Here is a 19,766-nt window from a genome sequence, read left to right as displayed (position 1 = left end):
ACGTCTACCCAGGCCAGTGAATTCGATTTTCACTTGGGAAGGAGTCAGAGCGTGCACAATACTAAATGTAAATTTTAGCAGATAGCAAAAAAAAAAAAAAAAGACGCACGCTTGTACGCAACGGGATAATTTTTTCAAAGTCGGGGAAGGGGGGGGGGCAATTGACCCTTCTTAAGTAATGCTACTTAAGAAGCAGCTGTGCCGTTACTAGAAACCCCCATTAAAGAAGCCCAGTTTTCTTGAGATTTTCTAGTAAACAGGCAGTTTCCTTTAGTGTGTGTCGCAGACTAGAGAAAAAAAAGTCTGCTGCAATGACAATAGAACATTGAAAGAAACACTGACGCTTTGACAGCACCAACGACGATTTTAAAAAAAACAATGATTTATTATTATCGCTAATTCAGGTTTTTAGCTGCTAATATAGAAAAAGAAAACTGCAACCTGTTTCCATTTCTATTTGTGTGGGTAGAATCATTAAAATCAAGAAAAGCAAACGGATTGGTTAGCTTTAGGAAAAGAGCTCATTTTTTGACTAATTACAAAATTAAACTTTTTTTTTTTTTTGTGTCACAAAATGAGAGAAAATGGTCCTACCTGACTCATTTCCACGATCTTTTCCATCTTGAACACGACTTCCTAAAAAGATGAGCGAATGCTAATACTGACCCTTGGTAGTGTTCTAATCGCCGTTCTCGGATCCAGGATCAGATAGCGCGGTAAATTATTTATCGCGAGAAACTATCGCTACTTCATCGTAAACAAATGTCAAAACAAATTTAAGTTTCGAGACTATTTTCGGGAGCACTCATGTAAATATGATGAGAAAAATATTCTCGTGCATAAATCGGACTTCCAGCCTTTTCTCAATTGTTTTTTTTTTTTTTTGAGGAAAGTTTTAAAATTATTTTATTTATTTTTTTTTTCAATTTTCAATGGCTGGCAGTGGCAGCAAGAAAAGGTTACAAAGAACAAAATAGCTAAAACAAACACAATACACAGAACAAGGAACCTGGAGCTCAAAACAGCTGGAATTTACTAAAAAAAAACTTGGGTGCTTTCGCCCTTTGCTCGCGGACGCTTACTAACCCCCTCCCCCCGCCCCCAATTATAAATTGTCCTTTGTGCAATGGTAGGAGGAGGCGATGAATGGAAGAAAACGCCCCAGTAATTGAGCATCTCCTGATTTTTAAAGAAAACAATAATAAGTTTCAGAAAGTTTTTCTTTAGTGGAATCGGCAGGAGTAACTTCCTTTCACACATTTCAAACAACTACAAAATGTTGTGCTGTATTGAGGGTGTTCATTCATTGACGGGTACACTTCGTTCATTTTAACCCTCCAAAAATCCCGTCGCAAAACTAAAAATTTTGCCACTTTTTTACAAAAATTACGCGCTTCAATTATAATGTTTTTACTGTCATGTGCCAACTACTACAATTGTTAAAGATGCTGTAAATTAAAAAAAAAAACGACATTAAAGTATTAATTCACTGGTCGGCCTACCCTATATTACATTGATATATTAGAAAAGTATAAGTTTTATCATTATTTATTTCTTTTATTTTTTAAATAAAATACTCCATGATGGGAGCAACATTTTAGACCCTTCAACTCCAAACAAAGAGCATTTCCACATTTGCTTCATACACTGCTCGACATTGAAAATGCAACACCAAGAAGGAGTGTTCAGAAATGTATGCAACTTTTAGAGTAGACGTACATCACTGAGTTATGTAAATGATGTGAAATGTGCAGCTCTCCGACGCAAGTGAAAAAAGACATAAGGGAAGGAACTTGCAGAATGGGCAATATTCGTGTCGTTATTTCTGACTGGAGAATTATCGAAGAAATTTTGTTTATGTCTTGGAGGATACATGTAACACAAGAGAATGCAAGGCCGACGTCAACGAAGGCACTTATAGCAGATAGACGATTTTACGAGGGGTATGGTGATCGGACTGAGAAGGGGAGGTTGGTCCGTACGTCAAATCGCAGCTGATACCCACATGGATGCAAGCACGGTGCATCGGCTGTGCCGAAGATGGTTGGAACAACAAAATGTGGCAAGATTGAGGGGGTATGCAGTGGCAGTCAGAGTGACGTCAGAATGCGTGGATCGACGCATCCACCGACAAGCTGTAGCAGATCCACAAGTCACTTGTTCCTCGATTCCGCAGCAGATGCAAGATATCCTGAATATTCCCGTGTCAACCAGAACCAATTCCCGTCGTTTGGTCGCACGTGGTCTGCAATCACGGCGTCCCCTAAGAAGACTGCCATTGACCCCACAACATAGACAGCAACGTTTAGTATGGTGCCGGACTAGAGCGACGCGGATGATAGAATGGCGAAATGCCGTGGTAGATGAATTCCGCTTCTGTTTATCCCGTGATAGTCGCCGCATACGTGTGTGGCGTCGACGTGGAGACAGATCTAATCCGGCAGTAACCGTGGAACGTCTCATCGCACGACAACGTGGCATAATGATTGGGGGGCGCGATTGCGTACAATTCCATATCACATCTAGATCGTATTCAGGGCAGTATGACGGCCCAACGATACTTGGATAATGTGCTGCGGCCGGTGGCAATCCCTTAACTTCAAGGGGGTACCTAATGTAATTTTTCAGCAAGATAACGCCCAACCACACAGTGCTAGCATCTGCCAAAATGCTCTCCAAGGCACACAGATGCTTCCCTGGCCACCATACTCTCCTGACCTGTCACCAATCGAACATGTGTGGGATGTGATTGGACGCCGTTTGCAGACTCTGTTCCTGCCTCGTTCAGAAGATGAACTGTGGCAAATGGTTGAAAGGGAATGGAGAGCCATTCCTCTGGGCACAATCCGAACCCTTACTGACTTTATGCCTAGACGTGTTTCTTCGTGTATCGTTGTCCCCGGTGGCCCTACATCCTACTGAGCCAACGTCGTTCTCGCTCCGTATTCTGCCTATCATTTTGAAATTAAGATCATTTATTATTCCTTACTGTCTCTGTCTTTTTTCAAAATTTTATCACTTTCTGACCACTCCTTCTTGGTGTTGCATTTTCAATGTCGAGCAGTGTATTTGAGGAGAAAAGATTGACATATTTCTTATAAATCAGTGCTTTAATTCTGTACACAAAGCTAATGTTTATCAAAATGCTGTAATTTAATAATATCAGTTTCGTAAAATTGATTCTCGATCTTTAAAGAACAGCAATACGTTGGGCTTGGATTCTGCAATGTGAAAGCATGCGTTTTCTGGTCTATTGCTTTTTCAATCAATTGAAAAGGACAAGGATAATCAATAATACTTACATAGAGTCATGTATAAGCCTCCCGAAAAGAAGCAAAACCAGTGGTCTATTTTTGAAAATTGTTCAAGGACGTTTTCGCTGGAGCGTGGAAAAAGAAATTTCAGTGGTTAGGGGGTTAAAAATAGTCACGATGTTTGGTAAAGGACTGCCCTGATTTCACGTCATCATGCACTAAATGTAGAGAAAGTCATTTTATTTTGAAAAACAACTAGGTAAATCATCATTAATCCAAATTCAATTAATATGTGCTTTGTTTAATTTGTAACCGCCCCATCAAATCCAAATAAATAAATCTGAGTGAATAAAACACGCAGAGGTAATCAACTATTAGCTTTGACCTTTTTTTTTTTTTTTTTTGTAAAAAAGGCTCTTTTCATCTTTTAGGGACTGTCCACAAATGATATCACACTTTTTTGTTTTTTTAAACAAATTTGACCTCTTCCCTCCCTGTGTCTCTAAGTGTCACATTTCCAACTTACTTCCTCCTTTTCCCTTGTCACATTTCACGCTATTCTTTATAAACATGCTGTTTAATGCTCAATTAGCACGTGACATTTCACTTTATTCTTGGAATTTTTTAATTTCGGCTTTTGATAATTATGGTATATTCGAATGTAAGGAACCATTATGTTTCATAATATGAAGTATCAACTTTTAACCAAAACACATTTATTTACTACCTTTTGCGAAATAAAAATTATAACAAAGAAATTTTTGAAAATTTTCTCTCGTTTTCGAAAACCATTAACGAGAATTTTCAAGCATGTCTCTTCACGGGCACCCCAATCCCCCGATATGAGATCGCTGAAGGTCACTGAGACCTCCAGAAAGTTTCCTTATTCGGAAATTTTGTTTTACTATTCGGTAAATTTGAGGACATAAATAAAATATTTAAATGCCTGAATGTCTTTTTTCAAGAGATACACTTACGTGCGAAATTGCATACCCGCATTTTATCATTTGGCAAAATTTTGAGTTGCATTCGGCATTTTTTTGAAAATTTATTTATGTATTTATTTATTTTATTATCAAATTTTCTTATAAAATTCCCCAACTTTTTTTTCCCCCATTTTCGCTTTTTTTTTTTTTTTTTTTTTTGTCTTCTTTATCTTTTATCTTTTTTATATTTTTAGTAATAATGAAGCTGAAAGTCTCCCTGTCCGGATCTCTTTCTCTCTCTCTGTCAGGATCTCTGAGACGCGCATAGCACCTAGACCGTTCGACCGATTTTCACGAAATTTGGCAAAGAATTAGTTTGTAGCACGGGGATGTGCATCTTTAAGCGATTTTTTTGAAAATTGGATTTTGTTCTTTTTCTATTCTAATTTTAAGAACATTTTCCCGAGCAAAATTATTATAAAATGGACGACTAAATTACCAAGTTATCATAATACAGAATCGTGACGTGGGCAAACCAATTGGCGAGAAATTCATCATGCATTATTTGTAAATATATAGAGCGGAACCAAAATACCTTTTTAATTTTCTACTACGAGCAAAGCCGTGTGGGGTGCCACTAGTCATAAATACAAGCGCCTGATCGATTAATAAGAAATAACCAAATATTTTTTTTCTACTCTCATTTACTTACTCTGCTTCTGTATGTACATTTAAACTATGATTTTTGTATATATTTATCTAAGAACATTCTTCATCACACTTATTTTTGTCTGTTTCACGTATCGAACTAGTTACTCACGCAGAACTATTAATGCGAATTCCCGTAGCATAAATATTCCACATAATGCGAAATGCGAATTCTATAAAGTTGAGCAAAGCTAAACCAACGCTGTTTGATACAAAAAATGTAACTACCAGATGTCAAGACGCGAATTTAAATACGAAAAAAATATTTTTTCCCCGGGTTTTCCCCAAGGAAAAAATTTTTCCCCAAAGAATTCCCCTCAAAACCCATTTCCCCAAAATTTCCCCGGAAAGCACCAGATTTCCCCAAAATGGGGGAAATTTCCCCCAATCTGGCAACACTGGTCTGGGGAGTGATATCATCGGCCGTCAACATGTATGTAACTTTTAGAAGGTATTCTACTCCATAAATTAAAAAACAAAGCGCCTTTCTCATTTGTTCTAATAATTTCTGATTCATTATTAACTTTCTTTTAGTAGACTTTTCTTTTAGTAGACTTGGAATGTTAAAGAAAATTTTCCAAGAAAGGTAAAGCATAAGCTGAGCTGAAAGTCAATAAAAATTTTATAATCACAAAAATATTGCTCGCTTTAAGCTGGGTTTGCTCATTAAAAGCGAGTTATGCTCCCATAGACTTAACATTGTACTAACCAAATATCTCTAATTTTCTCGCAAAATCTCTGTTCTTGTTAAATCAGGGATGCCCATCGCCCACCTAAGGGGCTCATGGCGCAGACTGCGCCATTGAAATGTTAAGGGGAAGTTGAGGGGTATTTTTCCCGTTTGGGGGACTCTTGCATTGGGGTGAGGGGGGTCTTCGCGATATTTAGGGGGTATCCTTGCTCTTAGGGGGGGCACCTTAAATCAGGCTCGTTATCCGCGAGTTCGACTGCATAAAATAAGAAAGAAACTCGTTGAAACGTACTTTGTCACATCATGTTCCTTTTCAATCTCAAGAATGCAGGAAAGAGATTCTCAAACTTCCGGCAATGACGTAACGCATATGATATTCCGCGTACGCTATAAGATGCAAGACTTTTATTTCCCTTGGATCAAGAACACGTGACTCGTAGTGCAAGGCCATGCTGCATTATTTACTACTCTCGCTGAAGTTCGTACAGGTATAGTGCCTAGAAAGAGTAGTGTGCCCGACCGGCGCTTTTTTCCCCACGATTCTTGAAGACAAAGTGTATGAAAACCGCTAGAGGGCAGTGCGGTCGAGGTGTACGTTCAATTTCGCGGTGTTTACATTAGTAGACGCGGGAATTTGTTACAATTTAGTTCCGCGTTTCTCTTTTGTACCTTTATTTCGTGAATATTTCATGAAACAGCGTTTAAGGCTTTTAATGGAGGCATCAAAGGAACATTAGAAGAAATAAAGCTTTATCTTGTTTCGTACCAGGGTGCAAAATTGTATACAAAACATTCAAGGAAAAAGTTACGCTTTTTAAAGCTCCAGCAGATGAAGAAGAACTAAAGTGGAATTCGTTAATTCCCAGGTTAGATAAAGTTTTTGATAAATATTGCTCACTTTGTGCTCTGCACTTCGAAAAACATTTTATTGAAACGCATTTTAAGCGTATTATAAATTGTGAGGAAGTTTTGATTCCTCGGGGAAAACCTTTTTTGAAAGATGAGGCAATTCCGACAATTTCCCTAAATCTGCCAACATACTTTACTAAAAAATTACCAAAGCAAAGGTCCATCAGTTAAGAAAAATTTTCCCTGTTTGAAAAAAATAAAACTTGATCTTTCCGTAGATGAAACTGAAATAACCACGTATAAATCTATTATAAATGAAATTGTTCATATTAATTTACCTAACGAATATTGGGTTTGTATGAAATTTAAAAAACTCCAAATATTGTAGTTTTTGTATATAATGAAAATTATGTGGAAAATAATAATGACGATAAAAAGATCATTATTGAAGTAGACACAAAGACAAGGATGTTTTCAAAACAAAATTTTACACAATTGACTCTGAAAACTTGATACTTATATTTTAAGGCAAATGTATTATCAATCGAGATGGCTTAGGGCGCAGTTTGTTGTTTTTAATGCCACTTGGGAAACTCAAGCCCCATTCATGTAGCCAGCATGAGTTTAAAGCAGAAAGTAGCGACTCCAGTGTCAATGAGGCTCCTAAATGAAAAAGAGCCCGACTTGGGCACGGTATATGGTAGCACCACCTCTACAGTTTATAGGTCTGGAGAATAGGTTGGAAATCTCCAGCAACGCTACACCTGGTAACTGTTAGCGACCGACCATAAGACTTTCGGACAAACGGTATCAACGAGCACGTAAGTTATATTTTTAAAAAAAGTTTTTTTTTTCTTGAATTTCAGTCTTTTAAAATCCTGTACAAAACTGATAATTATTATTGTTATCGTCCCTCGTTATCGAGATAAAAGGTATTTAAGTCTCCCGAAATTTTAAGAAAAGTTTCAAATTTAAACATTTGATGAGGGATTAAAGGTACCAATTTCTCACAGACGATTTCCTCGTCTGCATGTGGCAGGACAACCATATCTACAGAGCGCGGGAAAGATATCTGTCCCCCACGAAACTCGCTAAATTTGGAACAACGAAACTCGCTTTTCTTAAAATTCCCATAGGCTTTAAAATTTCATATATCGACAACGGGAAAATATTTTTTGCGTCGAAAAACATGTATCACAATGTTCTTTTGATCGCTACTTAATTTAGATTTTTTAATTGTAACACTGTCATGTTCTTTCCTGATTAAGGGTAGGGAGATTCAAAAGCTGCGCTTACTTTTAAAAGAACATTTTAAAGCTATCATAAGCAATGTCAGACAAAGGAGAAGGACGAGGAGGTTCCCCATTTGTTTTTAGTTTTTAAGGATACATTTCTTTCGCTATTTTACATATGAGATAAAAGATAAAAATACATAAATACTCTTTATTGACAGTGATAACGTCAGACTCAAAAACCACTTCTATTTCGATAATTATTGACAACAAAACCGTTTTAATGACAGGTTCTAAAGAACGTTGTGAAAATAAGCAAACTAGCAGTTTGACGTTGATATAAGTATTACCGAAAGTTCAACAAATAATCAAGCCAGCTGTTTGCCAATTGCAGTTATTTGCAAATTAGTATGTAGTTATATATGTGATAGGAGTAAGTGGCCCTATTATTTTTTTAATGTAAGGAAAGTCCTTGAAAATTGAAAAAAAAAAAAAAAAAAAAAAAAAAAAAAAAAACAGGTCGGAGTCGGTATGTTTTCAAGCGACTCCGACTCTTCGACTCAGACTGAGAAGCCCTGATAGTTTTAATTAGCTTCAAGAATTTAGAAGCAGTTTTATTTTGAAACTAGCGGTACCCACACGACTTTTCCCGGAGGAGAAAATTAAGAGGTCATTTGATTAGCCTGCATATTTACAAAGAATGGATGATGAATTTCTCGCCAAATGGCTATGTTCATTCGTTCTTCCCAAGTTACGATTCCACGTCATGATAATTTCGTAATTTACTCGTCCATCTTATGATAATTTTGCTTCGGAAACTGTTCTTAAAATTGAAATAAAAAAGGAACAAAATTGAATTTTCAAAAAATCGCTTCGATGTGCACACCATATGCTACAAACTAATTTTGTACCAAATTTCATGAAAATCGGCCGAACGGTCTAGGCGCTGTGCGCGTCACAGAGATCCAGACAGAGATACTTTCAGCTTTATTATTTGTAGAGAAATAAGATACGTGTAGTTATTGAATACTAGAGGCCATTCATTAATTACGTAAGGATGATTTTGGCAATTTTTGACCCCCCCCCCCTGCCCCCGTGTAAGGGTACGTAAGATTTTTCAGCCCCCCCCCCCTATTCTTACATAAGATTCCATTTCGTTTTTCAAAATGATAAAATATCAAATCTTGAAATCGTTACATCACTGGAATCGTTATTAAATTCACATTATTAAATTAAACCTTTTGCATAAAGAAATAGTTTCTGAAAACTTCTCTAAACTGAATGTTTTTTCAACATTTTTTTTTTTTTTTTTTTTTTTGATGTAATATTAATTACAAATAAAACATGCTATACACAATGCGACTCTTTTATTATATTTTACACTATAAATTCTTTGTAAAACAAATAAAAAAAAAATCTTATCCTAACACGTTTCTTACCTTCCAGACGCAAATGGAACATAATCTCTTCCAAATCACTTGACCGCGCAATTTCTAATGTGAAATACCGACTTGGAAAATATTACGTAAGAATGACCCCCCCCCCCCCAAGTAAGGGCATGTAGAGGCTTTTCCAACCCCCCTTCCCCTCGGGACCCTTACGTATTTAATGAATGGCTCCTTATAGTCTACTATTTTCATTGAAGATAAATTAGCATAAGGTAATTTTATATGCTTCAAAAAATAAAATGAACACCCATGTAACAATTAGCACTTATTACAGAATTCGTCATTTGCGCAAAAATAAGTTCAATCCGAAAAACGGGGCTTTTAAACTGCGAAATCAGCATGAAATCGCTGATTTAAAACGAGTCTGATTGAGGAGCAAAACGTACTAATCGAGAGCAGCGCCATCTGGACTTTCCTCAGATCTGACCTCACTTTTTCCCCGTCGATCGGCACACTACTCTTTCTAGGCACTATAGTACAGGTGAAAATGTTCATGGCCGCTGACAGATGAGACTAAAGCGAAATGTTTTGAAACATCAAGATGTTTTGGAATAAGGAATCAAAACATTGGAATCAACAAAACTGTTGAGCAAAGATACAGCCAGCTAAGTTCTTTCTTTTTTTTTTTTTTTTTCTTTCTGGGAGTGAAAATACGCTTTGACATTTTAACTTCAATCAAAGTTATTTCAGAGGCGAAACGAACAGTAAAAATCACAAATAGCTGATCAATTCAATTAAAAAAAAGTTCAGCTTTCTAAGGGTGTCATTCTATGTAAAATCAACCCCCTCCCCCCTCCCAAAAAAATAAAATAAAATCCATTGGACCATGCTTGATATTCATGAAGCTTTCACACAGACATCTTACTTTTTGACACCTTCAACTGATGCGTAATTTTTTGAAAAAAGAAAAAAACACGATGAGTAATAAAATTTTGAAATTCGCTGAAAAGCACGTTTTTACTTGCCAGCAGCTCTTTTAAAAAGTTATAACTCTGTTGTATCAATTGTATAATAGTTCATTTTAAATGCGATTGTGTACACTTTAATTTAATATGTAATTTAAATAATTTTCGAGAAAAAAGTTTTTACATAATTTAAAAATTAAACTTTAAACTTTTTGAAAAAATATATGATTTTTAACGCATTTTATGAATTTACCTCAATTTTTTTTAAGTGGGCCATAAAAAGATCAGCAGTTACTAAAAATTACAAAAAAGCAAGAATGAACTGAAGTTCAAGACTTCTAGACTTAAGGAACTTTTCAAATAGCAGATTTTCCGAGGATTTCTTCCGCTCAAGTAATAAATTACGCCTCTCACACGAAAATTTGCTCTTTTTCAATGTAGTTTTTCCAAAAGAGGGGAAGAAAGAAAGAAATTTAACTTATTTTCGTGCCCCTAAAATTGTAGTACCTATAGGTCCAGGGCAGGGGCGTAGCTAAGGGGGGGGGGGTAAACCCCCCCCCCCCCCCCCCCCGAAAACTTAGTCTCAAAAAAGAAAAAAAAAAAGAGAAAAAGAAGAGAGAAGAGAAAGAAAAAAAAAGAAGAAAAGGGAAAAATTCCAAGCGATTATACATATATATATATATATATATATATATATATATATATATATATATATATATATATATGTAATTATATATATATATATATATATATATATATATATATATATATATGTATATATATATTATATATGTATATATTATATATATATATATTATATATGTATATATTACATATATATATATATATATATATATATATATATATATATATATATATATATATATATATATATATATATATATATATATATATATATATAAGAAGTAACCCCCCCCCCGAAAGTCGGGTCTAGCTACGCCACTGGTCCAGGGACCCGTAGAACCGTGCGTTAATCAGGCCCTGGGTTGGAGTTGGAATTTGGAATGCAAACGTACGCTTGGAAAAATCAAAATATCTTTGGGTAAAGGCAACATGGTCCCTTGGCGAGATTGGTGATACATAAATGAAGCTGACGAATTGTTTGACATTCTAATTTATTTTAATGTAATTTAGCGGCTTTTTCAAACATATTTGACGGATTATTTTAAATTTTAATGGAACTATGGTGTTTTACGGTCTAATTTGGTTGGTATAATTTTTACATTTTAATGGACCTTCTTCAATGGCTTTGGTGTGTCCAAATTTTTCAAAACTCCCCACAACAACGTTACCATAACTCTGTCCAAAATATCTTTATGCTAAGCTCAAAATAGTCCAAACCAGCGAAAGCAAATTTGTCTTAAACAAATTGAATAACAGAATATTATGGGGAATTATCAAAGCGTGGAACATACAAATTTGGTGAGAAAAAAAATTCCATTGGTGAAATTCGCAACTCCAACGAACTATAGGGGGCACTGCAGTCACTGTCTAATGGCGGAATTGAAAACTAAAACAAACGCATGTGGTAACGAAGAAAATGCTAAAAGTGTTGTGATTTTTGTTCGTATGTATGATTTTTTCGCTTTATTCATTTGAAAAGATTTTTCAAAGTCTTTTGGTTATTCTGACCCATATAGAAAGAGATTAGAAACCAAAAAGTATTACGAAAGTAAACAATTAATGCAGAACACACAGTAAGTTGTTCTGAAGCAGCCATTTTCACGATGTTGAATTCGGAATTCATAAATTTTTAGTTCGCTTCGAACGGCATTTTCATTTTGTACCGTTTTTTCTATACATTAGTACATATTAAGTTCAGTTTCGTGACATTTCCAGCATTTGTTGACATTTTTGTCACATAGTGCACATACGTGGCAGACTGTCAAGAGTAACGTTTAACACTAGATAATTTATTTCTATGACTATATGATTGGATATCCAAAGAAATCATGCATTTAATTCATTCGTCATGGAAATGATTTACCTGATATGCGAAATCTTGTCAAGATACATTATTCTTTCACATAATTTTAAAACCATAAGCCTATAAACAGATTTTTGGCGAACTTTTATTTTTTATTGTTCAAATTCTTAACGTTCTTTCTGGATTTTTCAATCTGTTCTGCGATAAATATTTTCAAGAAAATTTATTTGCATACTGTCTATTTCAGTAGGATACTGTAGTAACAAAGGTTATTTAAATCATTTATGTGGAATTAGGTTAAGGAAAAGTGTCCAGTCAATGTTGTTAAGTTCGTTTTTTTTTCCATCGAATTGAAAAACTGATTCAAATTCACTCAGAACAAAATAAATAAAATGTGTACTCACAGTTTATATATGGTGGTAGTTTTCTTTTCAGTTGATTGACCATTATTTCTTTTTGCTTATCGAATTCTGTAATCTTACTATCATTTTATTCCACTCATGATAAAAATTAAAAATGGTTTAACTAAAAATGCGAAAACTCGCCAAGGCTACTTTGCTTGCACAATACTAAAACTACTATAACCCTAAACAAATTTGGCGAAACCTTTCAGCTGAGAATAAAAGGAATAAAGTAAATTCTTTCTCGGTTAAACATTTTTCATTTTGTTCTACGATAATAAATTCAAGAAAATATTTTGCATACTGTCCATTCCAACTAAATGCTGCTGTAAAATATGATTAGTTAAATTAATTTAAGATTAAAAAAAACTCATATTCTTACAAATTCATACAAAACAATAAAAAATTTTACCTGGTATTACGTTATCCAATTTTGTTAATCCAGAGTTTTCTTGTTTACGCTTCCACCATTTAATACTTTTTTGAAAGAAATAAGAAAAACTAACATTATTTTGAGAAGCTCGAGAATACTACTAAGGGACGAATTAATTTCTGTAGCTGAAAGCAAACTAAGACACATCGATTGCGTTAATAAATACTCAGAACAAACTGCCTGTGTTTACGTCAACAGACACACGTGATGCGCAACGTGGCAATGTTTTAGGTGCAGACGCAGTTTTATAAATCACCGCAAGGTAGCGTATTCGAGCGCTGGAGTTCCGAATTACAAAAAATAGCCTCCGACTGAGCTGGTTTTCATAGAAAATCGATTTTCGACAACAGTTTTCGATCTTAATGAACTGGATGCTTTACAAACTACTTTGCAATTCGATAGTATCCAGCAAAGAATTTTTAATTTTTAAGGAAAACATTTTTTTGGAAATTAATGTATTGAGCTAGTTTTGATACTAAACACCTGATATAACATCTGCAGCAGTGGCGGCGCTAGGCGTCGGCGATGTCGGCGACTGCCGACGGCCTCGCGCAGATTAGGGCCTCGCAAAATTCTCAGAAGTTATAAGAATTTTTTATGTTTTCATTTGAAGATCTTATTGAATACAACAGACACAAATGTAATCAAAATAGTACGTGAAGGGGAGACTGCTCTGAGCCAGCCTTAGCAAATGCGGGGCCCGATTGGAGAATTCTGTCGGGACCTTATACAAAATGATTGTACAAATTTGAGCAGTGCCTGATCTTCGATTTTCCCAACGCGCGCAAAGATTTGAAACTGTTGCAATATCCGACTTCCTTCAAGTTTCTACATAACGTTTTATTTATTTTATTCTTTTGAAAGAAATTAATGAGTGAAATTTCTTTTGTATATATATAATTAAAAGTATTTAATAGTTATAGCTTATTGATCAGCTAGCTCTACTAATACCCCAGCCCCGTAATATTTCTTTTCTTTTTTTCCCAGCTCGTCTAAGAATAAGAAAATATTCAAAATGCTGCTCCTCCAAACTCCCCCTCCCCGTCTCCCCAAACACACACATACTCACCGAAAGCATTATGAAGCATCTGAAGTTTCGCATCCAGATCCTCAGTTTCGCGATATTTCTAGCTGAAAGCCCCTAAATACTCAACAACATCGAAAATCGCTTAAAATTGCGTTTTTGGAGCTTTAATTTCAAAAATTACTGAGCCTAATGTTACAAAATATGGCCTTGTAATCGCATTTTTAAGGCTTGACTTTCAGAAAATATTCGGGCAAAGGTCCCCATACCGCCTTTTTTTTTTAATCATAAGCAATTAGGTTTTTTAAATTACACTAACAAAAAATTTATGTGGAATGGCTCCTGAATATAAAATATTGCTTAAGTTTTTAGGACCATAATTTTCAACATTTTTTCCAGGGAAGGGCTCTCAGAACCTCCTTTCCGTAAAATCTTGAAAGTTTGTTCGAAATTCTGTTTTTGAAACTTCAATTTTTAGAACTTGCATGGGAGAGAAGGAATTGATTTCGACCTATTTTTTAAAAAAAGGAATAGATTGGGGACAGTCTCTGGCCCTAGAGTCAATAAATATGACCTATAAATGTGTTTTTAAGGCTTCAATTTCTAGAAATTTCCGCTGAGACCCCTGAACCTTTTTTCCCCTAACATCAGCAAAGATAGCCTAAAATGGCGTTTTTAAACTACAAATTTCAAAAAATTTCCGGGGGAGAGCCCCCGAACCCCCTTTTTCTATTGGGTCATTTTTTCACCTTCGATGTACCGCTCCCTCCCGCTACTACCAAAAACACTTCTTTTTGCTTGCGCTACTAGTCACGAAATGTTTTTGTTACAGCAATTAAAAAATGAATCGGTAATTCTAAGTGCCAATAGTTAGTATAAAAATGAATTATATGAATTCAATTATTTGTCTGAGAATATGTTATGTTTAATAGAGCCTCGCAAAATTGCATCGCAGACGTCTACTTTTGCTGTCGCGCCGCCACTGATCTGCAGTGACTTGCTGAATAATCTATGCATAAAATAAATTCATATAATGTGTAAAAATGACTACGTTCTCTACAGTACATGCAAGTTACAACTTTATAAAAAATCTGCAATTAATGATAAGAGAAAATAATGCAAAAATATTTTGTATTGAAAATAAGAAATTGCACAGTATGTTTACAGAGTTTTGTTTACCCCCCTAGAAAGAATCTCAAAAAAAAAACTTTAAAAAAAAAGTTGAGAAAATCTAAAGGTATTCGGCCCCACTTCATAAGCCTACATCTTAAAAAAATCTGCAGACTGAAGATCTCTAGATTTTCTGCGGAATGTTTTGAAGTTGAGAAAATCTGAAGGTATTTGGCCCACTTTTAAGCCTTGGCAAAGGATAATCGACCGATGCCGATTAATGATTTTCAATACTTCAATTTCTCGATCAGCATTTTTTTTAATTACAATTTTTTAACTTTTCAGAGTTAGCTTTTAGTTTATTTCTGAGCGAGAGTTTATTTTACTCCATTTTCATATTTTTTCTAAAAAAATAGAGTTTTAAAATGTTATTCAAATTCTGTAAAACAATTTTCTTGTTATTGTTAACAAAATTAAATTCTGTTGTTAACTAGACAAGAAAATTCAAACATTAGTAAGTCTATATATATATATATAACAAAGCAATTAATTGCAACATCGCCATGGTGTCTCCACATTTTCTCAATTGTCAGACACCATTTGCCGAATAAGAAAATTTTTGGGAGACCACAGTGACCTTCCGTGACCGCTTATAGAGCTGCCCCTGCCTTTATCAATAAGCAGATCCAAAATGACAATTAATGCTGGCACAATAGTATTAAACCAAGCCCACCAACAAAACTTACTACTAGAGTTGAATCCTAAACAAAAATCACAAGCGATGTTTCTAAAACATAACACAATGTTTGCGTGCAGCTATGTTCCAAATGAATAGTTCGTCGGCTTATCACGTTAAGGGTGTAGTACTTTTATGTCTCATATCGCATGGAATTTGACCTCCGGTTTTCGCATTTAAAAGGGATAAAAATGGTTTTAGTTTAGCACGTATTTTTCAGTCTATATAATAAACTCGTAACATCTGGATCATATCACGCCGCCGCCGGCTGATTATCGAAAATCTTGACTAATACTAAAGCTCAAAATCTCTCTGTCTGGATATCGGGATCTTGTCTGGATGTCTGGATCTCTGTGACTCGCACGCTTAAACCGTTCCGCCGATTTTCATGAAATTTGACATAAAATTAGTTTGTAGCATGGTTGTGTGGACCTGGAAGCGATTTTTCGAAAATTCAATTTTGTTCTTTTTCTATTCTAATTTTAAGAACATTTTACCGAGCAAATTATCATAACGTGGGCGAATAAATTACCAAATTATCATAACGTGGAACCGTAACATTGGCGAGCAAATTGGTGAGAAATTCATCATCCATTATTTGTAAATACACGGGCAAACCAAATGACCTTTTAAGATTTCTACTACGGACAAAGCTGTCCGGGTACCGCTAGGGTGAAATAAAGAAAATGTATGCGAATAAGTTTTTTATTTTGAAAGGAGTTTTATAAAAATACTAGTGCCCCCTTCCCTCCGAGGAAAAATTTGAAATCACTGGCCAGCTTATAATATCTATTAATAATATACAGTAAAACCTGTGAAGTTGACCACCCTTGTAAGTTGACCACCTGTCTAAGTTGACCGCTTTTTTCAATCACGGAATTAGCCCTTATCATATAAATCAAACTCTGTAAGTTGACCTCTAAAATAGTGCATCACAGGTGGTCAACTTACACAGGTTTCAGTGTAGTATAATTTCGTACTTCATATACATTGTGTACAACAAATTATAGGTAACTTCCACAGACTTAGCAGACATTATTCACAAATGTCGTGAATAAATTGCAAGAAGTCTGTAGAATGAAGGACTTATGGTACAGACACCTGTGAGATAAGAGCTTTATTCGTTTGATTTATCTCATTTACTTGAGAGTGATTGCATATTATCTGAAGTGTGCTTCGTATTTAAGCTGAACATCCGTTCGAATGTCTGGATGGAATGCGCTGTTGTTTCTCACCTTTTGCTATTAGAAGTCAACAAAAACAACGCATTTCTTTGCACTGGAAAATACCTTCATTGGTGTGCCTTCCGAAAGCAGAAGTTGGATCCACCTTTACCTTAAGGAAATGGTTTTTTGCAGAATAATAAATTATTCTATAAAAAAAAAGTAAAGGAATAGTAAACTATAGTGCTTAAAAGTTAAGGAATAGTTTTTTGCTGAAAAAACGGATGCGTTTTTTCAAAAAAAAAAGAAGATTGAAGTAATTTCAAATTTTATTTGTATTCTGGTCCGCAAAAATGATTTTAATATGAAGTGCGGCAGTCGAGCAGAAAAAGATTGAGAATAAAAAGAAAGAAATCATAAAAAAGTGCTAATACATTCTTCCCTTCTTGGCTTAAGCTACAATTTTACAACACTTTTTACCCGAGATCAAAAATTTCCGTTTCAATTTTACTACATGCTTTGCGAGAGTGGAATTAAAATGCGTAGTTACTTTTAACATATCAAATTCAAGTACAGAATCTAAAGTAATAATTAATAAACGAGTCTTAATAAAATATTCTTTTCACGCTTAGAGGTTGGCAATGATTTAAAAATCAAACGAAAAATCTTGATTTTTGTATAATTTGACCCTAAGAAGGGCTATTCCAGAATACCGTGCACGGAAATGACGGATGGGCTCCCATATGCACAATTTTAAGGGGGAGGGGGGGCTCAGATATTTTCCCCATGGTTTAGCAGGATACTTTCCCCATGGGAACCGATTTCAGTACAGATTAGAGTTATTAAAATTTGGCATTTAAAATAATTTGTCGGTTAATGGTTGGAAAAAAATGTTTTTACATTTTAGCAAAGAAAAAAGTACTGAAAGCATAGAATATCTCATTTCTAAGGGTGGGGGGGAGGGGGTTTGAGCCCCCACTTGCCCCAATATGGGCGCCCATGCAAAATGGTCATGTTTTCCCGCGTATTTCATTCATGATATATTTCATTTTAAAAAAAAATATTTAAAAGAGTAGTGAACGAATTTTGTTGCTTAAGAAATCACAAATGAATACGTGATTTCTTAAGTAAAAAAATTGTTCATTACCTTTTAAAGTTATTAAACTTTTTAATGAAATTATAAGCTGTCATGTACGGGACAAAATGGAGGCTTTTTCAACGAATGGGTCTACACATAAGGTGACCATACATTCCGTTTTTACGATTCTTGTCCCATCGTTCCCGCACATTGTGTCAGGAAGAGAAATGTCCCGTTTTTTGAAAGTAAGGACTTTACTGCAAAATATTTATTTAAAAAAAAAAGCGTAAGAAACTTGAGCACAGCTGATAAAATATAAAGCGGCGACCAAGCATTCCCAGATCTATAAATTTAACATTTAATTTAATTTTACTTATTTATTTTTTAATACTAAGCATACTGTTGCCTAAAATTCTAAACAGCCCCGTTTTGAAGAAAAAAATTGATGGATAATATTTTTCAACAGTTCAAATTATAATTTCTCAACAAATGAGATTTGTTTCTTTTGCATTGGAACTTTCAAAACTTACAATTTGTTCAGTCATTGCTATATTGACGGAGCAAAAATATCAAAAAACTCATACAGCAAATTACAAGAGGATGACTTTAGATGTCCCTCACGTGGCGCATGCAAATAAATTAATTTTAAATAACAAAATAATTTGATAAAATCATAACTAGGTCACAAGTATCCCTGTGTTAAATGAAAAGGTGAAAAAAAAGTTCTTTCTCCTGTTCAGTTAAAATATTAAGCCAAATAGTATTGCCAAATTTTGGTGAAATTATTGTCCCGCAGGTGACAGCCGAAACGATATTTTTACGAAGCATCTGGATGTCAATCAATTGAAGAGAATTCTGTGGAAGTTCATTTTCAAAAAAATATTTAATGAAATGCGACTTTGACATGATCAATGTTACTAAACAATAATAGATTCGCAAATCGTTGCAGCAATTACACTGGCAGGCCCGTCATTTTAAAATTATTCGTATTAGAGGAGGGGGGGGGAGCTGAACAAAAGTTACATTATCAACAGAAATAAAAAAGAGAAAAAACACACACACAAAAACGTCAACTAACACGTTTTTAAAATACGGAGGGGAGTAATTCCCCTTACCCCCTTCTTGAACCCCCCAAATAGACGGACAGCACCCAGGGAAGATTTACCGGCAAATTTAAACTCTGCTTACTTGCAGATTGCTCCGCGATGACTTTTATCACAAAGAAATTAAATAAGAAAAAAAAAATTGGAATTAAAAAGAAACACTTACCATAGCTATCACTAGAGGTGAATCGCTTCCTTTCCCCCCTTTCAGGCGAAATCCCCAAGGCGCTCCACTATTCAGTTGAACATAGAAACGTCTTGCAGACATAGTAAATTAAACTGCTCATCACATGGCATTTAAACATGATCTGCTTCTATCTGTCAATATTTCTCGACGAGACACTTCACAATTAAAAGGTCGCGCTACAAAAGCCTGAATTCTTTGCCGGAAACATTACAAACACAATTACTTTTTCTCCTTTTTACGAATGTAAAAGGGGAAGTCGTTCGTAACTTTTTTGCTTGTTTGAAAAAAAACGATGCAATTCCTTTTATTTATTTTTTTTAATCTGGCTTATTGCAGACGATGGTCAATGGGATCTTTAATGATTAGCCACGTAAAAAAAGTTTTGGCGCCATCTGCTGGGACTATTGAAAACAAAATCAGAATCTTCTTCAAAAAAAAAAAAAAATGGCTTTCATCTGCGATGATTGTGTTTTTCGGCAGGGGTGACCACGAGGGCGGATTATGGCGCTAATTCGTAAAGGGTGGGGAGCTTCATTAGAGTTTTTTGTTTTGAACACAAAATTTTCGGAA

The 19,766-nt window shown here is 35.0% G+C and overlaps 1 protein-coding gene across 1 annotated transcript in view; it reads right to left on the bottom strand.

The window, feature by feature from the left end:
• LOC129226849 (LIM domain-binding protein 3-like) overlaps window positions 1–19,463 on the bottom strand; it is a 226,977-nt gene extending 207,514 nt beyond the window's left edge. Inside the window, exon 1 of the mRNA XM_054861478.1 lies at window positions 19,176–19,463. Within this exon, the coding sequence (XP_054717453.1) occupies window positions 19,176–19,277 (102 nt within the window). The 5' untranslated portion in view covers window positions 19,278–19,463. The remainder of the gene's footprint in view (window positions 1–19,175) is intronic.
• Between the last annotated feature and the right edge of the window lie 303 nt (window positions 19,464–19,766).

Source organism: Uloborus diversus, chromosome 7, assembly GCF_026930045.1.
Source record: "Uloborus diversus isolate 005 chromosome 7, Udiv.v.3.1, whole genome shotgun sequence".
Lineage (NCBI taxonomy): Eukaryota > Metazoa > Arthropoda > Arachnida > Araneae > Uloboridae > Uloborus > Uloborus diversus.
This window is presented reverse-complemented; position numbering and strand designations above follow the sequence as displayed.